Genomic DNA, 16,860 nt, shown 5'->3' with positions numbered 1-16,860 from the left:
AACAGGTTAATTTAAAAAAAAAAAAACAACAGGGAAACGTTCTCAACAGTGCCCTGCTGTTCACTACCAATACAAGTCCTCTCATCTCTGCCCACATTTGGACTAATAACAACCGCTGATAAACTATTGGTGGATCTAGAATTTAAAAAATAAGGAGAAGAGGAAGGGGGGTGGGAATAAGGAGAGCAGATTTTAAGTATTATTAGTAATCCAATTATTCACAAATTTTGCCCCACAGTTGCAGCAGAATTTAAAATTTTCATATTAAAATTTATAACAATGCACTTGGAGATTAGAAACAAGGAACTGGTGTTGTGAGATGTGACTTGGAAAGCCCTATCAGAAAGCTGTTTATAATGGTACCAACAGCTAGGAGGTGGCATGAAGAATGAAGGAATCTCCATCTCTTGGACCACAACCAGGCACAACATCATTTCCTGCACATCACAGGTTCTTTGTGTTTTAAACACAGTAAGAGAAGGCTACAGTGAGAGGAAAAGCCATGGCCAATCTACCTGCCCATCAGTCTGAGCAGGTGATCCTGGAAGGAGCAATAATCCCCCAAAGATGGGACATCTCGAACATTTTCCTTGCACAAACAGGTCCTCTGACCTCTAACCGAGCCTTTAGCCAGGCAGCTTTGCACCATAACCCAAACACAATGCTGTCTTTTCAAAAGATTTTGAAGGCCAGACCTCCAGTGTGGCTTCCTACACATCCTTCTTCTCAAACCCCCCTGGTACTGCCTGCTCAACTGTGGTTTGCCATGTCTAACAGATGTAAACTTTGCTGTTCACCTGCACCTGCAAAGCTACAGCCGAATACATCCAGAATGCAGTTGCACACTTAAGAGAAATGACCTTGCCCTCCCTTCACAGGGCCTCACCACTTATTTTTGCTACAGAGTTATGTGCTACAGAATTACATTGTCATCTTTAGTGCCCACTACTGTGAACATAAAGGACTCAGAGTATGCTCACAGATCTTACAATGCGTCCTCTGTGATAAACGTAGTTGCTTGAGGCGGTTTTGATCACCTTTCAGGTTAAGCCCTGCAATTGTGTATGTGCTGTGTATCCCAGATTTACATATACTTTAAATGAGAAAGAGCCAGTCATGACCTTTCTCATTTACAGGATGGAGAGACAGCATTCAGGGACACTTGCAGGTAATGCTGGGGTTAAAGGTAGGCAAAACTTGGCAGTTTTGGTCAAGGGTGGGATCCATTTAGCTTTCCCTAGGGTTTTAGTTCTCCTGCAATCAAATCCATTAGCTTTCATGCCAAATGTTGCCTCCAGCTAAAACTTATACAAGAACACCACAACAGAGATTCAGAGGTTTAACTGCCACCCCCAAATGAAGCCATGCACCTCAACGTGCTACAAAAAAATCTAATTTCTGAATAGAAAGCAAAATGCAGAAGCCACTTTGTGTCTATCTTTCTGTTCTGGAAGGTGAAACTAAGAGTGTGGGGAGAACACTCTGTGATTCACAACAAAACACTGTAGCAGCAGGAAGACACTCCGCAGCCATAGGCTGCCTGCTCTGCCTCTCTTCACCTAAACAGGGAATGTTGGGCCACAAGAAACAGTGCAAAATGTGTCACCTGGTCACACAACTAAACATTTTGCAATTTTGAGTGTTGTTATAGCTGAACTCAAGGCAGGTGGCTCTGACTGATATGAAATATTCATAAACTGTGATTGATTCTCTTTCCCAGACTGAAATACTTTAGTGAAATTCAATTAATATTCAACCTGGTGAAAGCATTTCAAGCCCATATATAGATACTGTCAGCCTAACCTGACCTTTGCTGCCATGGGTAGGTCTTTGTAGGGCATCATCAGCCTGAATTATCCTACATTAGGAAGTTAGGATCTTCTAAAACATTGGTGTGGCTAAACATTTTGAATCAAGTTCCTTTTAAAAGCCACAGATGTGCACAGAGGTCCTCAGAAAGAGCAGCAGCAGAGGGGAGAGGAGGCTCAGGAGTGGCAGAAGAAGAGACAATGGCTATGGTTTGAGCCACCACTTTGAGCACTGCACATCAGTGCCCCAGAAGTCACATGCTTTAATGAACTCTTCTACCTAACTCTTAAAATTAAATCTAGATCCTACTGACATCAATAGGCATATTTTTCATTGTCTGCCTACATAGCCATTTTGCTTTGCTTGTAATAGGGAAAAGTTTCGTGGGTTTTTTTCTTTAAGCACAGTCTAGAGCTGCCTCAGTAAGAGAAGGGTAGATAGGGGCTGGTCACGGTTCTGGCCTCAGCTGGATGCTCATAGAGGAAGGCAATGGAGCTGAGAAAAAAATCGAGGACACAAAAGCACATTAAAATAGGAGGGAAATGGCAGCCTGCTGTCTCCTGCCTTCCATGCCCCTTCTCAGTGCCCTTCTGACACGGGATGGCCATTTTCCTTCTAGTTATGTGCTCTGGGTCTCCATCTAAAAAAAAAATAATTTCCTTGTAAACTATTTTTATATTTAAACAACCCTAATAAAATATAAGTTACTGTAAATATTTGCACTAAATCAAATGTAAGCAGCTCAGTGCTTCAGAAGGTGCCTTCTAGGTTTTTTTGTTTAAAATTATCTACAGAAATGCCACATCTGGAGATTCTGGCAGTTTGTTTTCTGATACCAACATGGCTCCCAAGTCTTTCAAGATTCAATGAGAATTCTGAGTAATCCTTAAGCACATTTCACAATGCCAGCCTGTGCAGTAATTGCAGTGACTGTAATTGTCAGTAACAAGAATAAGCAGTCATAGCACATTCATAAAATAACATCCCTTGCAGCAAAGCCAAAATCAGGGAAAGGCTTCCTGGTTGGGTTTATTGCTGGGGTTACGAGCGTGTAGCCTGGCACGAGCATTTCTCAGATGGCAGTGTGGCCTGGCGCAAGGGTGGGGGACGCACCACCACACATGCAAAATTAAAACCCAGACTAGTCTTTGAGCAGGAAAATGAGATTTTTCTTCACAGATCTTATTTTCTCACAGATAGGAATCCCACACCTGGGAATTTTCTAGCATCAGAGACGCCATCAGCTACTATTATTACTATCATTAATAAAAACTAATTATATAGAAATAGCCATCAGACTTGTAGACTAGAAAAAAACCCTAGAACATCAGGTGTTAAAAAGACAAATTCTGATTTATAAAGGTTTTTTTAAGCAGATGCAGAAAATCTTTGTAATGACTAATATCTCTATTTTCTAAAAATCTGCAATTCCTAGGAATTGTAAGAAGTTGTTTTGTCTTTTTTCCTCATTCTACTTCGACTCTTCCTACAGCAGCACCAGTCACAGCATATTATTCCTAAAACTACAGGGAAACAAGCAAACCAGCAATGTTACTTTGAGGACTGCTTTGAAAGAACAGAGAAATCAAAGACAATTAAAAAAAATATTCCTCAGTCAATCACCAGGTGTAAATTTCCTAATATAGGGTTGTGACTCCTAAAATATGGAGCTGGACAGTCTGACTTTAGCCTGATTTTCTGATTTATCAAGCCAGATTTGCTTTGTTTTGTTTGCAAATGACTATACAGGCTCAGGCTCAACACCCAGCCAGGGGATGTTCTGACACACCATTCTTAAGCAAAAGTGCACCTAAGTTTTAGGGAAAAAAAGTTCAGTTCGACCTTGTGTAAACGCATGGCAACTCATCTCAGGAGAGTTGATCCTTTGCCTTCCATAATGTGCCCACAGAATACTTCCCCATGATTTCCTCACTTAATTAGGACATAGAGGTTTCTAAATTTATTCTAGTTGCTTTCTCATTTCTAAAGCTAACTGCTGCAGGTAGTGATTAGTAAGCTTCTATGGTGTAAAATTTTTAATTTATGTTTCATCTCTGCTGATATACAGCTTTTAAAACTCACATAGGTCAGCTTAATCCTCATCTACATTCCAAAGATGCTTGGTTTATATCAGATACAATTAGAAAAATGACTCATTCAATGTAACAGCTGAAGACCCTCAGGGGCAGGGTACCTTCTCATCAATTTAATCTAGTTACTAAATTGTGATATACTGATATTGAAAGATGAAAGCAAAAGTATAAGTGTGCACACAAGATTTTAAGCCTGTTTAACTAAACCATTTAAAGTAACCTATTTTCAACTAGTGCTACGTTCATATTCCATCAATGTCTTTGCTTATTGTGACCACAGGGTGTCCGATACAAAAATCCTGAAAGACAAATATGGGATTAGGTTATGGTTGGCAACTCTTGACTTTGCCTGAACAACAGAGGTCAAAAGGGCGTTTTTATGAAAAGGTTTGCTAATAAAAACACATCTCATTTCTCCTGTGAGTTTGCCTAATTTCACATTCCAGTGACCTTTGGTCATTATTAATATTAGTTTGCTAATCTAAAGGACCCACCACAAAGATTTTGCTCCATATGCAGCTATGAGGACTTCATGATCAGGTAAGTGTTCAGTTGCTCCATTAAACTGAACAGCTTGAGGCCCTGCAGTCCTTTCTATGGTTTCACTGGGCTTAAATCTCCCCAGTTCTAGAACATGTTGATGAACCGTGGACACCAGAACCTGATCCTGTATCTCAGTGCTAAAACGACCAGACTCACAATACTTCCTGCTTGAATGTCCAAGCACCAACACAGAGATGTGGTTGATACCGATGGGCACAATCACAATCTCCTGTAAGCCTTGCATTCTTGCATCAGGGATCTTTACTCCCTGTTCAGGACCAAGATCAGGACTGAGAGGCTTGAGTTTACTCACTTTCCCTATTCACTGGAAAGTTTTTCTGTGGCTTACTCTGTGATTTACTAGGTGCTGAAAGCAAACACAAATGGTTTTAAAAAGTAACCATTTTATGGTCTTTTAAGAGTTTGGGACATTTTTAGTTCTAAAAATGACTAAATTCCTACTCTGATATTTGATGTCCGCCACTGTTACTATTGCAAAAAGAGTTTCATTAGTATCTTGTGATACAACTCCATCACATTTTTTTCCCAAATGCAACTGGACATATTTAGTGTATGTTTCTGCCCTTTTGCATTATTATTAGGTCTACTTGTGTAGCAAAATTATTAAGATTCTATTTACTTGTTCTTACCATCCTTCAATCTTTTGGTTAAAGATTTTGCTGGTTACTACTTTCTTTTCTTTGTGTTTCTATAATTCTTTCAGTTTCATTTTTGATATGTCAGCTTAGAGCTTTCTGGATTTCATTCATGTTTTATGTTATTTGTCTTAAATTGCCTTCCATTCTCTCCTATGTCAGCTGATCTTTTCAGCTGATGCAGAGATCTGTCGTTCTGTCTAGGCTGTGGGATAGTGTCTTTTGTGAATCTACTGCAATGTTCTCAGTCTCCAGATTCATGTCCAACAGGGAGGCCAGCTTCATGCACGCTTCTTCTCTTTAACTTGCAATGTATAAAATAATACACACTTTACCCTTTCAACAAGTGATATTTTTGACTGAACCCTACCGCACTTGTAACAGATTCATTAGCGGTTTGATAATTAGAGCACAGAGTATATTCTCATACATTTAGCTTTCCAATTACAATATATAAATTATTTCATTGTAGTCTGAGGGTAAAATACTACTGCTTTTTATTCTTTTTTCATTTAAATTTTGGTATGCACTATATAAGACAGTGGGTAGAGTCAATGTGTTATGAAACCACTTGCTTCAGTAAATTAACATTCTATTTAAGTTAATACTACTTTATTAGTGATAAATACGTCTCATGCCCATAAAACACTACTTGGCATAAAATGATGCAAAAGCTACTACAAGCTATAGATGATGGTGGGAATGCATGCACTACACACACCCTTTTCAATGGCTTCATTAACACATTCAGAAAAAGAACTGTAAATTGCACGTGAAGCCAAAAACAGACATCAAAATGCAGCAAAAGAAGAGGGGCCCTTTGCACCTAGAGTAACTTGTATTGATTTATACAAGGTAGGAGTCCCAAGATATTTGTATATGCTGGAACAGCTCTTAAAAATGAGAATTATAGAATTAATTTACAAAATACCTAAAGTATGGTCCTTCAGTGTTTTTATTCACATCTTCTACCCACTTAGCTACATTATATTCTCTTTTGAACCATGGGTTTAAATACCTGCGGAAAGCAATGGAAGGAACAGAGAAAGCAGAAGAACAAGAATAGAAAATCTGAGAACACACAGCACAAGCTTAGCAAGGATGTCTTCATCCCCAAAATGCAAGTGAATATGGCAAATAAATCAGAATGAATGTTGGGTGAGGACTAGGCAACGTGTACAACTGCATGAGAAAATCTGACCTACAACAAGACTCATATGTTTGATTAATCTGGAAACTCTTTGGGATACACCATTTATTTAAGGGTAAAATTCACTCCTATGCAGAAGGCCAGCATTAAGCTCATGGTTTAACTCTCCTCATGATCTCAGAATAAGGATGAGGGGGCATTTTGGCTCCAATCATGCAGTTTGCTTGTTAAAGACACACTTTTGCACTCATCTAAAATAAATTGCAAGATAATTGCTAAATGAGCACAGAATCTTCGGCTTGACCCTTTCTACAGGAATGAATTTCAGCCTCAGTTTGTTAAAAGGCTTGAATTGTTTGCCACTACAGTGACAATTTTTACACTTATATGCAAATAGCCCTCTGATTTTTCAATGTTCATTTAATTTGGTAGGATCACAAGAAGCTTTAATGGAGGTGGGCTGCAGAGTTATCTCACATTTTACAGAAGCAATCTTGATACCAAAACCACACTTTATAAGAAAAAAAGGCTGAGCTGCATACTCAAATTAGGTACACAAAAATTACGAAATAAAGATGTTTAATTATCTGACAGTAAATTACTAGGGAAGAAGAACATTTTTTTATAATAAATTTTCTCCAGTAACAAGATTAGCAAATTCCTCCCGCTCTTGTCATGTTGAGAAAAAAGGGCGATGCAGAAACAGAAGTCTGCTTGGTCCAATTTATTCTTCTTATATACGAATGGCAACAGTTAAATGATTATTTGTGATCACCATCTTTATATAACAGAGACTAGTACAGTGAAATAGGAAACAAATTAAAACCAAAGAAAAAGGGAAAGAAAATTCCTCTTTAAGTTATTGTTGATATTTCTGGTCCAGTTCTTGCCACCCTTATTTGTTAGATTTACTCCAATGACCTCACATACGGGAACAGGCCTCACAAGGGATTGCTCAGATGAATAAAATCAGGCCAAATCATGTCTTTCAACCCCCACCATATTTCAAACCATGTTGACAACAAAAGCAGCAGCACTTTTTCAACTTCTTTTGCTCCTTTTTTGCTCTGGAACATCTCCTCCCCGCCCTGCGCAAGCACAGCCACAGCTCTCAGAAAGTACTCGCCCTCAGCCACAAGTGCTTCTAAGTAGCTTCCTCAGCTCGCTTATTTATCAGGAATCGGGAGTGCTTTATGCTTTCCAGCTTGGGATCTTAAGAGAAAGGAAATGTCAAAAGTGGTAGCGCAGCAAAACAGATGAGCCACAATCAAAGCAACAGGCCGATGCCAGCATCGCCAAGAACTAATGAACTTCTGCTTTGACTTTAATTGCACATTTTCTTGTACTTGCTGCAATACTTTTGACTTCAAGTTTTTCATTTGAAAGGGTCTTTTGGTAACCATGAAACACTCCCAATCTGGCTTCCTGTATTAGAAAACAAAGTGTAACGTGGTATCAAAGCATGCAATTGTTGCACAACCGTGTTGCAGGGTTTCCTGGGTCTGCGTGTATTACAGACCACCATTCACCACCTCAATCCATCTGTTACAGAAAGGTTAAACTCGAGTTACTGCAGACCACTACATGATACCATTAGAAAGCTCTCAGGCTGATCTTTCCAGCCACATGTTCATTAGCAATGGACAGAATCTGCATTTCCTTTCAGTGAGAAATTCTGCTTTAAAACAAGGTGCCCTTACACATAAGCCTACAGCTAGACGGACAGCTCAGTTTGGCTTGTAGCGCAACATGCAACAAGGCAAAAGACCTGGGCTCAAGAGTACTCGTACTCCTCAGGCCGGTGAGGAGGAAGGTTAGCTAGCGCTGCATCAGCAGGAGCACCTCCAAGCAGTCACAGTGTTTTGCCACAGTGAAACTATTGTATACTGAGGGAAGGGACTTTTCACGGCATAAAATGGCAGCCCAGAATGCAGGGGTGGGTGAGACTGACCTGTGATCCAGACTCCCTGTTTGGGGGGGGTCAGAACCCCCTGAGCTTATGCCTTGGGCAGGGGTTTGGTGGGCGAGAGAAAGCCCAGGCTCAGATGCATGGGTTACCCGGCTGCAAAAAGACAATATATAATAGAAAGTCTAAACCAAAGATGTTTGTATCAGTTATCACAACGAGGAAGACAAATGCTTATAGGAAAAGCCGTGCAAATTAACAAAGGTCTGAATCGCTATCTGTTCCCTGGAACCTGTTTTAACACAAGCTCCCAATTAAACTATCAACTTATTCAGAAAACTCTCATTATAATTCCTGAACAATTCTAATTGATTTTAGTAGAGAACTCTTTTATCAGGCTGTTTCATCAACCATGTTTCCGAAAAAGTATTTGGCCTGTTGGCATTCCTTCCACATGTAATGAACCATCTGCCTTTAGTAAAGAACATTAATTTTGTTTTAAAACATCTAGAAACAATTAAAAATGCCCCAAAATACTTTCAGTAGTCTCCACTGAGCTCTACACTTAGCATAAGCCTTGTTCATGTACGTTAGTCCAAGGGTGACGCAAACTTGTGAGCTGTACCTTTTTCAGGAGCTGCCCAAAATGCTTGCAAACCTCCCACCAGTGCTGCTTGTGAGGGCTGCAGACCTCAAATCCTTCTCAGTGTTTAAGAAATTTTGCTTCTGTGATTAATGACACATGTCTCTTTAATGCTTGGCTGTATAAAAAAAAAACTCTGTGCATAATATGTGCAGTTATTGCAGACTTATGCATACACCAAATATTTTTGCAGGCAACTGCACTAGTGGGCACCTGCTAAAAAAAAGAAACTGAATTCTGCACAACGTATGGCACAAATGAATCCAATTTTCTAGTGGTTAACTACACTCTACTAATAACAGGAGACCAAGACTGTTATCCCTTTTCTTCCATTCAGCAAGTATGCTTCATTGGACTTCTAGGGGCCCCACAGGTGGACTTTCCAAGTACTACTTCAGAACAGATTTCAGTATTATTCTATATTTCCCAGAGAAGGTAGGAAGGTACATATGTCTGGGAAAAGCCTCCATGTATTCTGAGGCATCCTCAAAGCAGCTGGCATTGCTTTTTTTTTCCTTAAATGAGTAAATGCTGGCCACAGTTATATCATTTTCAGTCAATTTTCTCTGCTTGCACAGGAAGCTACCCCTCTAACCAGAGCCACCACGTGTCCTTGGCAACTCTCTCCATTTCCTACTGAACTGGCACAGCATGTGGATCATTCAGTGGGAGTTCTCTCTCTGAGTGGTGACAGGTCTGCCAAGGAGACTCGGACAAGCCATGTGAGTGCAGTCCAGGATAGACTCCATCAGGAGAAAGAGTGTTTTCCTGCCTGGCAGGTCTCTCCCAGGAACACACACACTGTACTTCATCCCCAACAGGCTGCTGCATGGCCATTGGGAAGTACAAGCCTCCTCTCTCTAGCAAAAGGGCTGCTGCTGGGCTGAGGGACCATAGCAAGCATCAAGAAGGAAAGCAGAGAATTAGGTGGGAAATCAAGGGCACCTTTAAAAGAGAAAAAAATTTACATGGCAAAATATTTCCAACTCACAATATCTCTGTCTGCCCACTTATTTAGTGCTCCAAAGTTCTCAGAGCATATCTCATTTGTGTTCTTGGCAGTTTGGTCAGACTAATTTTCGTTTTATCAAACTGTCTCATGCAAGGAGAAAAGAAAACAAGCAAAATAATATTTCAGAAAGAGTTTATCAGCACAAAGACCAAGAGCACAGGGACTCTTGATAGATAAACTCCTCCAAGGGCTAAAATTTCTGGTTCCATGTTGCCATTTTGACCATGCAATGTTAAAATTGTAATATGCATCAAAGTATTATTTCTGTATCTTGTAACACAGGGTCTTCTCTATGAACCTTTCTGAACCTACTCACCTCAAGACAGTGCACTGCAGGTGAAAGAAAAGTTTCAGAACAAACTCAAGCTCCTCAAACCAGAGAAAGTGGGGCCCAGAGAGAAGTTAGCATTATTAGTTTCCAGCAGGGTTGGTATCAAGCCCATTTGCCCATAGAGGTGCAAAGTTAGTACTCAAGACATGGGGGAGGGCAGTGTCATTGCCAACATGGTCAAATAAGGGGCCACTCCTATGTGGTGTAAGTGCCGTAAGAGCAGGCCAGGACTTGCCAAGCCCAGAGATTATGCTTCCAGTCATTCACCATTCATTCACAAAAGGGGCCTGAACCAGCAGGCTTAAGTACATTAGAAAGGTTCTTTCCTTTTGGGGAGCACTGCACACATGGGCTCTTCAGTTAATGTAACCAATAAATCAATAAGCAAGCAGCTCTAAGCCATACTGGAAAAGCTTGGGGGTCAGTCGCTTGGTAAGGACTTTAATTACCCACTTATTGCAGGGCTTGCTCCAGACTGGCTGTTTCAGGCTTATAAGGACAAACTTCAAGCTACTCTCAAAGAAGACAGATGCCTCTCCTAAAACCTCCAGGAAGGTGCACAGAGATACACATCTCTAACTTTGCAATGGCCCAACCCAAGGTGAAGAAAAGGGTAGGAAATAGGTTATCAGAAACTCAGTATTGAACCAGGATACACTCAGCAATGGCAGTTTACTGTAGACAAAAGCCTGCAGTGATGGTGCAGGCTGCCACCATCACTGGGAATTGCTATAGGAACGACTGTGAGGAAGCCTACATAAAAAAGAAAATTCATAGTTAATTTTTAAAGAATAAATAAAAAGATGTCAAAATACATTAGCCAAACCATTTACCAGATTAGCAGTCAGCAATCAGAATGGGCCACAGAGCAAAAATGCAACTGTCTACTTTTCAGTACTCTTAATCTCCATCTACAAAACACAAATATGAAAACTGTACTTTTTGGCTTTGCTTTTGTAAGTTCAGACTTACTCAGTTGAATTAGACCGTGGCCTAAATCTTTTGCCTCTGACTTTCTTTCTGTTTCCTCCTATATTACCTGAAAGAAATCAAAGGATAAAGACAGACAGTAAAACAACTTGAAACTCACCTGCATCCCATGCCAAACTGTATATTCTTTCTGCATCCATAGCAAAAGAGTTGTTACCTCAATAGCTTTAACCATTTAAATGTCACAGGTCAGTCCCTCTTGATTTACCTCAGACTCTTAGGTGAGCTTTCTCTACTTTTTGCCGCAACTGTGCAGAGCAAAAAACTCCTTAATTTCAACTTTCATTTGAAAAAAATCACTACACTTCAAGAAAAACACTAAACACTGCCTGATAAAATCACAGAAGCTGGCAAGAGTGAATAGACTTCCTTCTCTTCTTCATGTTAGCTCATACTGGAGGAGTGGGAGAAATTAAATGTCATTTCTATGTGACAAAGCACTGTGCAAAAAAAGGCACTTGTGTAGGGTGCTGTTAAATCTTAAGTCCAGGTTAATAACAATCAGCACAATCTTAAGGAGTCATGCTGCTGTCGTAAGATCAGCTAAACTTCCAGCAGAGCAGCAATGGTCCATAGGCTGGTTTCCACTGTGGCCAGCACAGTGGTTCACACTTACCTTGCCAAGAATTACTCCTAGGCCTCCCATTTTCACAAATGTCTGAAATATGTTTTGTGTCTGGGATCCTTTCACTCCAGGAATGAGATAATCCATTTGACCTGGAATAGGAGGGCTCAGATGCGGTTATTGTTAAGGGTATTGTCTCACATCATGTTAACTCAGTGGTTCAGTCACATTCCCGAGGCTAGTGACATAACACAGCCTAAGGTCTGTCTGCACTAGCAGAGCCTCCAGGATTTCTGATTAAACCCTGCAGTTACACTTTGCAGCTGTCTCTGCAGTGGTCCGGTGTGCCCACGTTCAAGAGTCAGGCTTCAGCAGTGCTTTCTCACTTGTTGTCTGTGGAATGCACAAACACCAGCACGCACCAAATTTCCTTTGGATTTGCAGTTCTGCCCCAGCTCCTAGATGGAAAATGCTCTTCCAACTGTGCTCACCTCAAGGTTTTTTTATCTTGCAGTCAAGCACATCCCACCTGCAGGCTGCCCACTCCCTCCTTGTCCTGCTGCAGGAAAGCCTGGACAGCTTACCTCACCCCACTGCTATCAGTCTCAGGGGCTCAGGAGTCCGTGATAAGTATCTTCCCACCCAGAGCTGGTAGTGCCAGGGGAGAGGTAACTCTGCCTCATTTTTGATAATTTTGAATTTTTATATTTTATTAGTCAATTGCTGCAGTGCTAATGCTAAACTCAAAGCCAAAAATAGTCTTTATATCGAGGTGCTTGGTGCAAACTGAAGTTTTTCTTTCCTCTCGTATTCCCTCTAAGAGCCAGAGATGTGTGTTGCTGATGTCCAACCTGTGTGGTTTTGCAACAGGCTCCCTCTTGTTGAACTAGAGCTGCTGCTCAGCTGTTTGCCATGAGATCTACAATTATTTCCAAAAGAGAAGAGGAAGTTGAAAAATTCATAATAGATGGCTTACTTACTACAAAGAAGTTTTGCTTAAAGGACCTCTTTCTGCAGTTTTTAAGTCTGGATACTCTTGCATTTTTCAGTCTCTGTTTTCCTTGGAGGGCAGGCATCTGAGAGATGCTCTTCAGTTTCCAAAAAACCAGGCTAATCACAGCCACAGTGAAGTACACTCAGGGTTTCATTAATTGAAACTTAATTATAGCATGAAAGGTCTGAGAACCGACAGATCCACTGACAGATTTTTAAACATTTTCTCCCCCTCACAGTCTATTTTCAGGTTCAGGAATATCTTGCTATATACTGGTTTTGGTGTTTGCTATTTCATAACAGCAAGAGTTATCATAAAGTTATGTCTTAATCCTTGAAAACCCTCTGAATCCAAATAATATTTCAAAGTGCTTTCCAGCATGGAGAAGTCCAGGCACCCAACGGCCCAGCTACTCTAACATCTCCCAGGAGATGCCATCCATACCAGCACACAGAGCAAATCAAAACCAGCTCAGAAGGTAGGAAATAGCACTCTGGGCATTAAAATGGAAGGACTATGTCAGCTGTATAACAGTGTTAATGGAATATTTGTCAGACTTACTTTTCCAGACTTGACAGTGGCACAACATACCTGAACTGGCGGTGGGGAACAACAAAACTCTCTAGTACAGACAGACCTTAGAATCCATTAGCTTTTTGGAACAAATAATAAACAGAGACATATGAAATAAATGAAGTATGAAAAGAAACACAGATACTGAATGAAAGAAGAAACACATTAAATTACATTCATTTAAAAAGAAATTTTTTCTTAACTGGTATTTGAACCTGATACACGAAGCTAAATTTGCTTTCCCAAGACTTTTTGCAAAATTTCATCCAAATGAAAAAAAATTCTCCAACACAAACACTGAATCATTTAAGATTAATGTTTGCTTCCTGAAAAAAACAATAATGTATCCACCCACACATCTAAAAAAACGAATTTAAAAATTAGAAATCATTAATTAATCACTACTAAAGTTTTCCTAATAACATATTCATTAGAACAAATTGAATGAAGTTGCAATAGGATCAAGCAGCTACGCCAAAATAGCAAATGTGTCCCTTCCATACATTTCTCTTTACTTCCATTGAAATAACAGTATAGAAAACGGCTTCATCAACTGCACAGTTATAGACTGCTTAGTGAGACAAGAATTGAGAATTACAGTTTTCCTATGAAGTAGTTCAGGACGGTCAATCCCTCCTAGGACACAGTGCTTCTCACAAATTGCTTTACAGTGCTAGCTGGAGATTTTCATAATTAAAGGATCTCTAACTGCAGAGGGATGGTAAGCACCATGACCTTAGCAAATACCAATGACTCTCAATGCTTTTCAATGAATTTTCCATTTTAAAATGTTGGGGGTTTTAATCAACTGGAACAATAACAGACTTAGTGAATCGGATCAAGGACAAAATCTAATTCTCTCATGATAGCAAACTGAAAACTACAGAAAGTCTTTGTAGAATTATTTTCTAAGATAATGCTTGGTGACCATTTAGTATACTAGTCTAGTAAGTGGAATAAAATGCAAGCACTATCATCTTTAGTAAGAGACAGCAGAAGTCTAGGTCAACACAGTGAATTAATGACACTGACAAATAAAGATATAAAAATAACGTTTATATTTAACATTTTATGTTTATAACCATTACTGAAGCAAGACAGTGTTCCTTTCCTTTGATTACATGACCATGATTTAAAAAGTTGTGGATTTTTTATTTAATTTTTTTTCAGCCAGCAATTATTTTTACAGTCTACTTGAAAACAATTCTCAAGCAGGAAGACGATGAAAATTTGATTAAACCAAAGTTTGTTTACAATGCAAAATGTTTTTATTCTAGCCTAATCATAATAATTAGTAGTTCAGGATATAGGAGAAAAATCAGTAATCAAAGCAAAAAGGATGCTATTTCAAACATTCCCCAAAGAAAGAAGAAAGAATCAAACCTGCTGCAAAACAATGAAATGTTCTGACTAATGGAATAATGGGTGATGGAACAGGTAGAAATCTGAAAATGCGACAGAAAAGCAGACCTCTTCTTAGAACTAGATGCAGAGTTTGTGCTGACTCCAGGAGGCATGTCGCTATAAAAAGAGTCGGCCTCTCCCGGCTTTTTTACATAATCTCCCTGGGGTATTTGTCTAAAGTATAATAAACATTGTAGAGTCAGAAAACATGACAGGAACTAGCACGCACACAAACATGCACGAACATTAGTTTAAAAGAAAGAGGTAAGGATAGCGAGGAAACCCGTTAATCACAAACAATAAGGCTACTAATACATAATTCAACCATCTGAGAGAAAACTCCCACACGCTTCCGTTAAGTGGTTATGTGGTTTTGGTAAGCGAAAACAAGGAGAATTTCACAGGTAAACCCTGATCACAACTTTCAAAGTGAACAGTTTGTGTTTATTGAGACACTGGATAACCAGTTCAGACATTTCAAATGGCTCATCACGCCGGTCGCAAAAAACACCCCCAGGTGCAGCACCAGTACTGAGTCTGAGCTGAATACATGCCTGCATCAAAAAGGAATTCAGGAAAAGTGAATGCTTTTTTCCTTCTGAGATAGATGCTTTCCATTTAACTTTTGTGATGATTATTGAATTCAAGAATAGCAACCTGTTGAGTTGTTTAAACCTCAGGAGGATAAAAATCTCCAGTTTTTTTAACTGATTTCTTGTGCAGGGGAACTAACACCAGTGTCAGAGATTCTCACCTACTCCTGATTACCACAGTAGACTCAATCTGCCAAGACACACAAAAATAATGTCACACATATCTGATAATAGGCTATTCTTTTCCAGTACAAGAGGCTCCATTATGGTGCATAAAACTATCTATGCATTAGAAAGTTCTAATCAAGTTATACAACGTTTTTGTAGATGGTGAATTCATCACCAGCCGAAAAAACCTGCCATACAAATATTCCAGTTATAGTTCCATCAGGTTGAAAAATCCTCCCAAGTACAAGTAGCTACTCTGAAAGTTGGCTATTTCATAGCATCATCAACTTAAGCATCTATTCAGACTGTGTCCAACTACAGATCTGAACTGGGATCTCTTCGTGGAATATCTGCATTTCTAATGCTCCTAAAATATTTAAAGTATATAACTACATGGCACATAAATCATTAGTATAATGCAGTACTTCCACACTCCATCTTCTAACACCTTTCAAGCTTCATTTCTCATCCCATTCTTCAGCTAATACACGCGTGTGTTCAGAGTCAACTCAGTGTGGGCAGCTCTGCTCCCCAGGGTTCCTCTAGCAAACTGCTCTCTTGCTACTCCATCAGAAATAACTTCTCCCATGTAGCTGTGCCCTTTACAGCCACACTATCCCAGCTGGCAGAATCCTTGCTAATTGGCTCTTCTTGCTACTTTCAGTTTACTTGCTTCAGTTGCTTAGTGCTACCACGTATCATCCCTTATGCAATGCTCAAAAATATAATAATAGCTTGTTTTCATCTTCATTTAAGGAGTAATCATAAACAATTTTTTTTAAAAAAAGGGACAGCCTGGACAATCTGGTGGATGTCTTTTTTTTCCATTTATGGAGCACTCCTTGCACTTATCCAAAATTCCAAAATTATTCTATTTAGAAGTCAGCCTAGAGAACTTCATTTTCAGCATGAAGGAGATTTAGTTACTAAATATCTCCGTCATCTTTAAAGTGACAGAGCCCTCCATTACCTTCAGAAGCCTCAGTTTATACCAGTTTCCACTCTGCCCATTCCCACAGACACAGCTGCAGACTGACTGCATACTCACAACTCTCTGGCCATACACTAATTTCTGGAGATATGGATATCTGAAAAAGTTAAGTTCTCTAATATTCCAAGGTAAACATGCATGGGGTGGTCTCTTCCTCTGTTCTGTCGTCAGCCAAAACTGAAACACCCACAGTAGTGACGTGATGGCCATGTTAGTCTGCACTAAGAGATATATCACACACTGCTAAGCAGCACCAAACCCTTAAATTCTGCCATCCTAGTGCCGGGTGGCATTTCCTACCCACCAACGTCTGCATAAGGCTTGATTTCAATAGCTTTGCCCTTTTCCTGTTACTGTACCTTTCACCAATCTGACCTTGTAGCACACAACCAGCACTTGGCAGTGCTTTTCTGCTTTCACGAGTATTTTGAGTCTAGCA

At 39.8% G+C, this 16,860-nt stretch overlaps 1 protein-coding gene across 13 annotated transcripts in view; it reads right to left on the bottom strand.

Annotated features, from left to right (window-relative positions):
- The window catches only part of ADAM22 (ADAM metallopeptidase domain 22), a 132,089-nt gene that overhangs the window by 7,044 nt on the left and 108,185 nt on the right, over positions 1 to 16,860 (bottom strand). For 3 of the 13 annotated variants that reach the window (XM_027727683.2, XM_039379752.1, XM_039379754.1), the window contains 3 exons: positions 11,750 to 11,850; positions 11,116 to 11,182; positions 6,033 to 6,119 (listed from right to left, as the gene is read on the bottom strand). The exons of 2 other annotated variants lie outside the window; for them this stretch is intronic. In XM_027727683.2, coding sequence (XP_027583484.1) covers positions 6,033 to 6,119; positions 11,116 to 11,182; positions 11,750 to 11,850 — 255 coding nt within the window. Of the gene's footprint in view, positions 1 to 6,032; positions 6,120 to 8,202; positions 8,314 to 11,115; positions 11,183 to 11,749; positions 11,851 to 14,648; positions 14,844 to 16,860 lie in introns of all 13 variants that reach the window. 8 more of the 13 variants (XM_039379734.1, XM_039379737.1, XM_027727684.2 and 5 more) reach the window with 6 other exon arrangements.

The sequence above is a fragment of the Pipra filicauda genome, unplaced genomic scaffold (assembly GCF_003945595.2).
Source record: "Pipra filicauda isolate LSUMZ 115617 unplaced genomic scaffold, ASM394559v2 scaffold105_size2325265_pilon, whole genome shotgun sequence".
NCBI lineage: Eukaryota > Metazoa > Chordata > Aves > Passeriformes > Pipridae > Pipra > Pipra filicauda.
The sequence above is the reverse complement of the archived record's forward strand: the minus strand, read 5'-3'. Positions and strand labels throughout refer to the sequence as shown.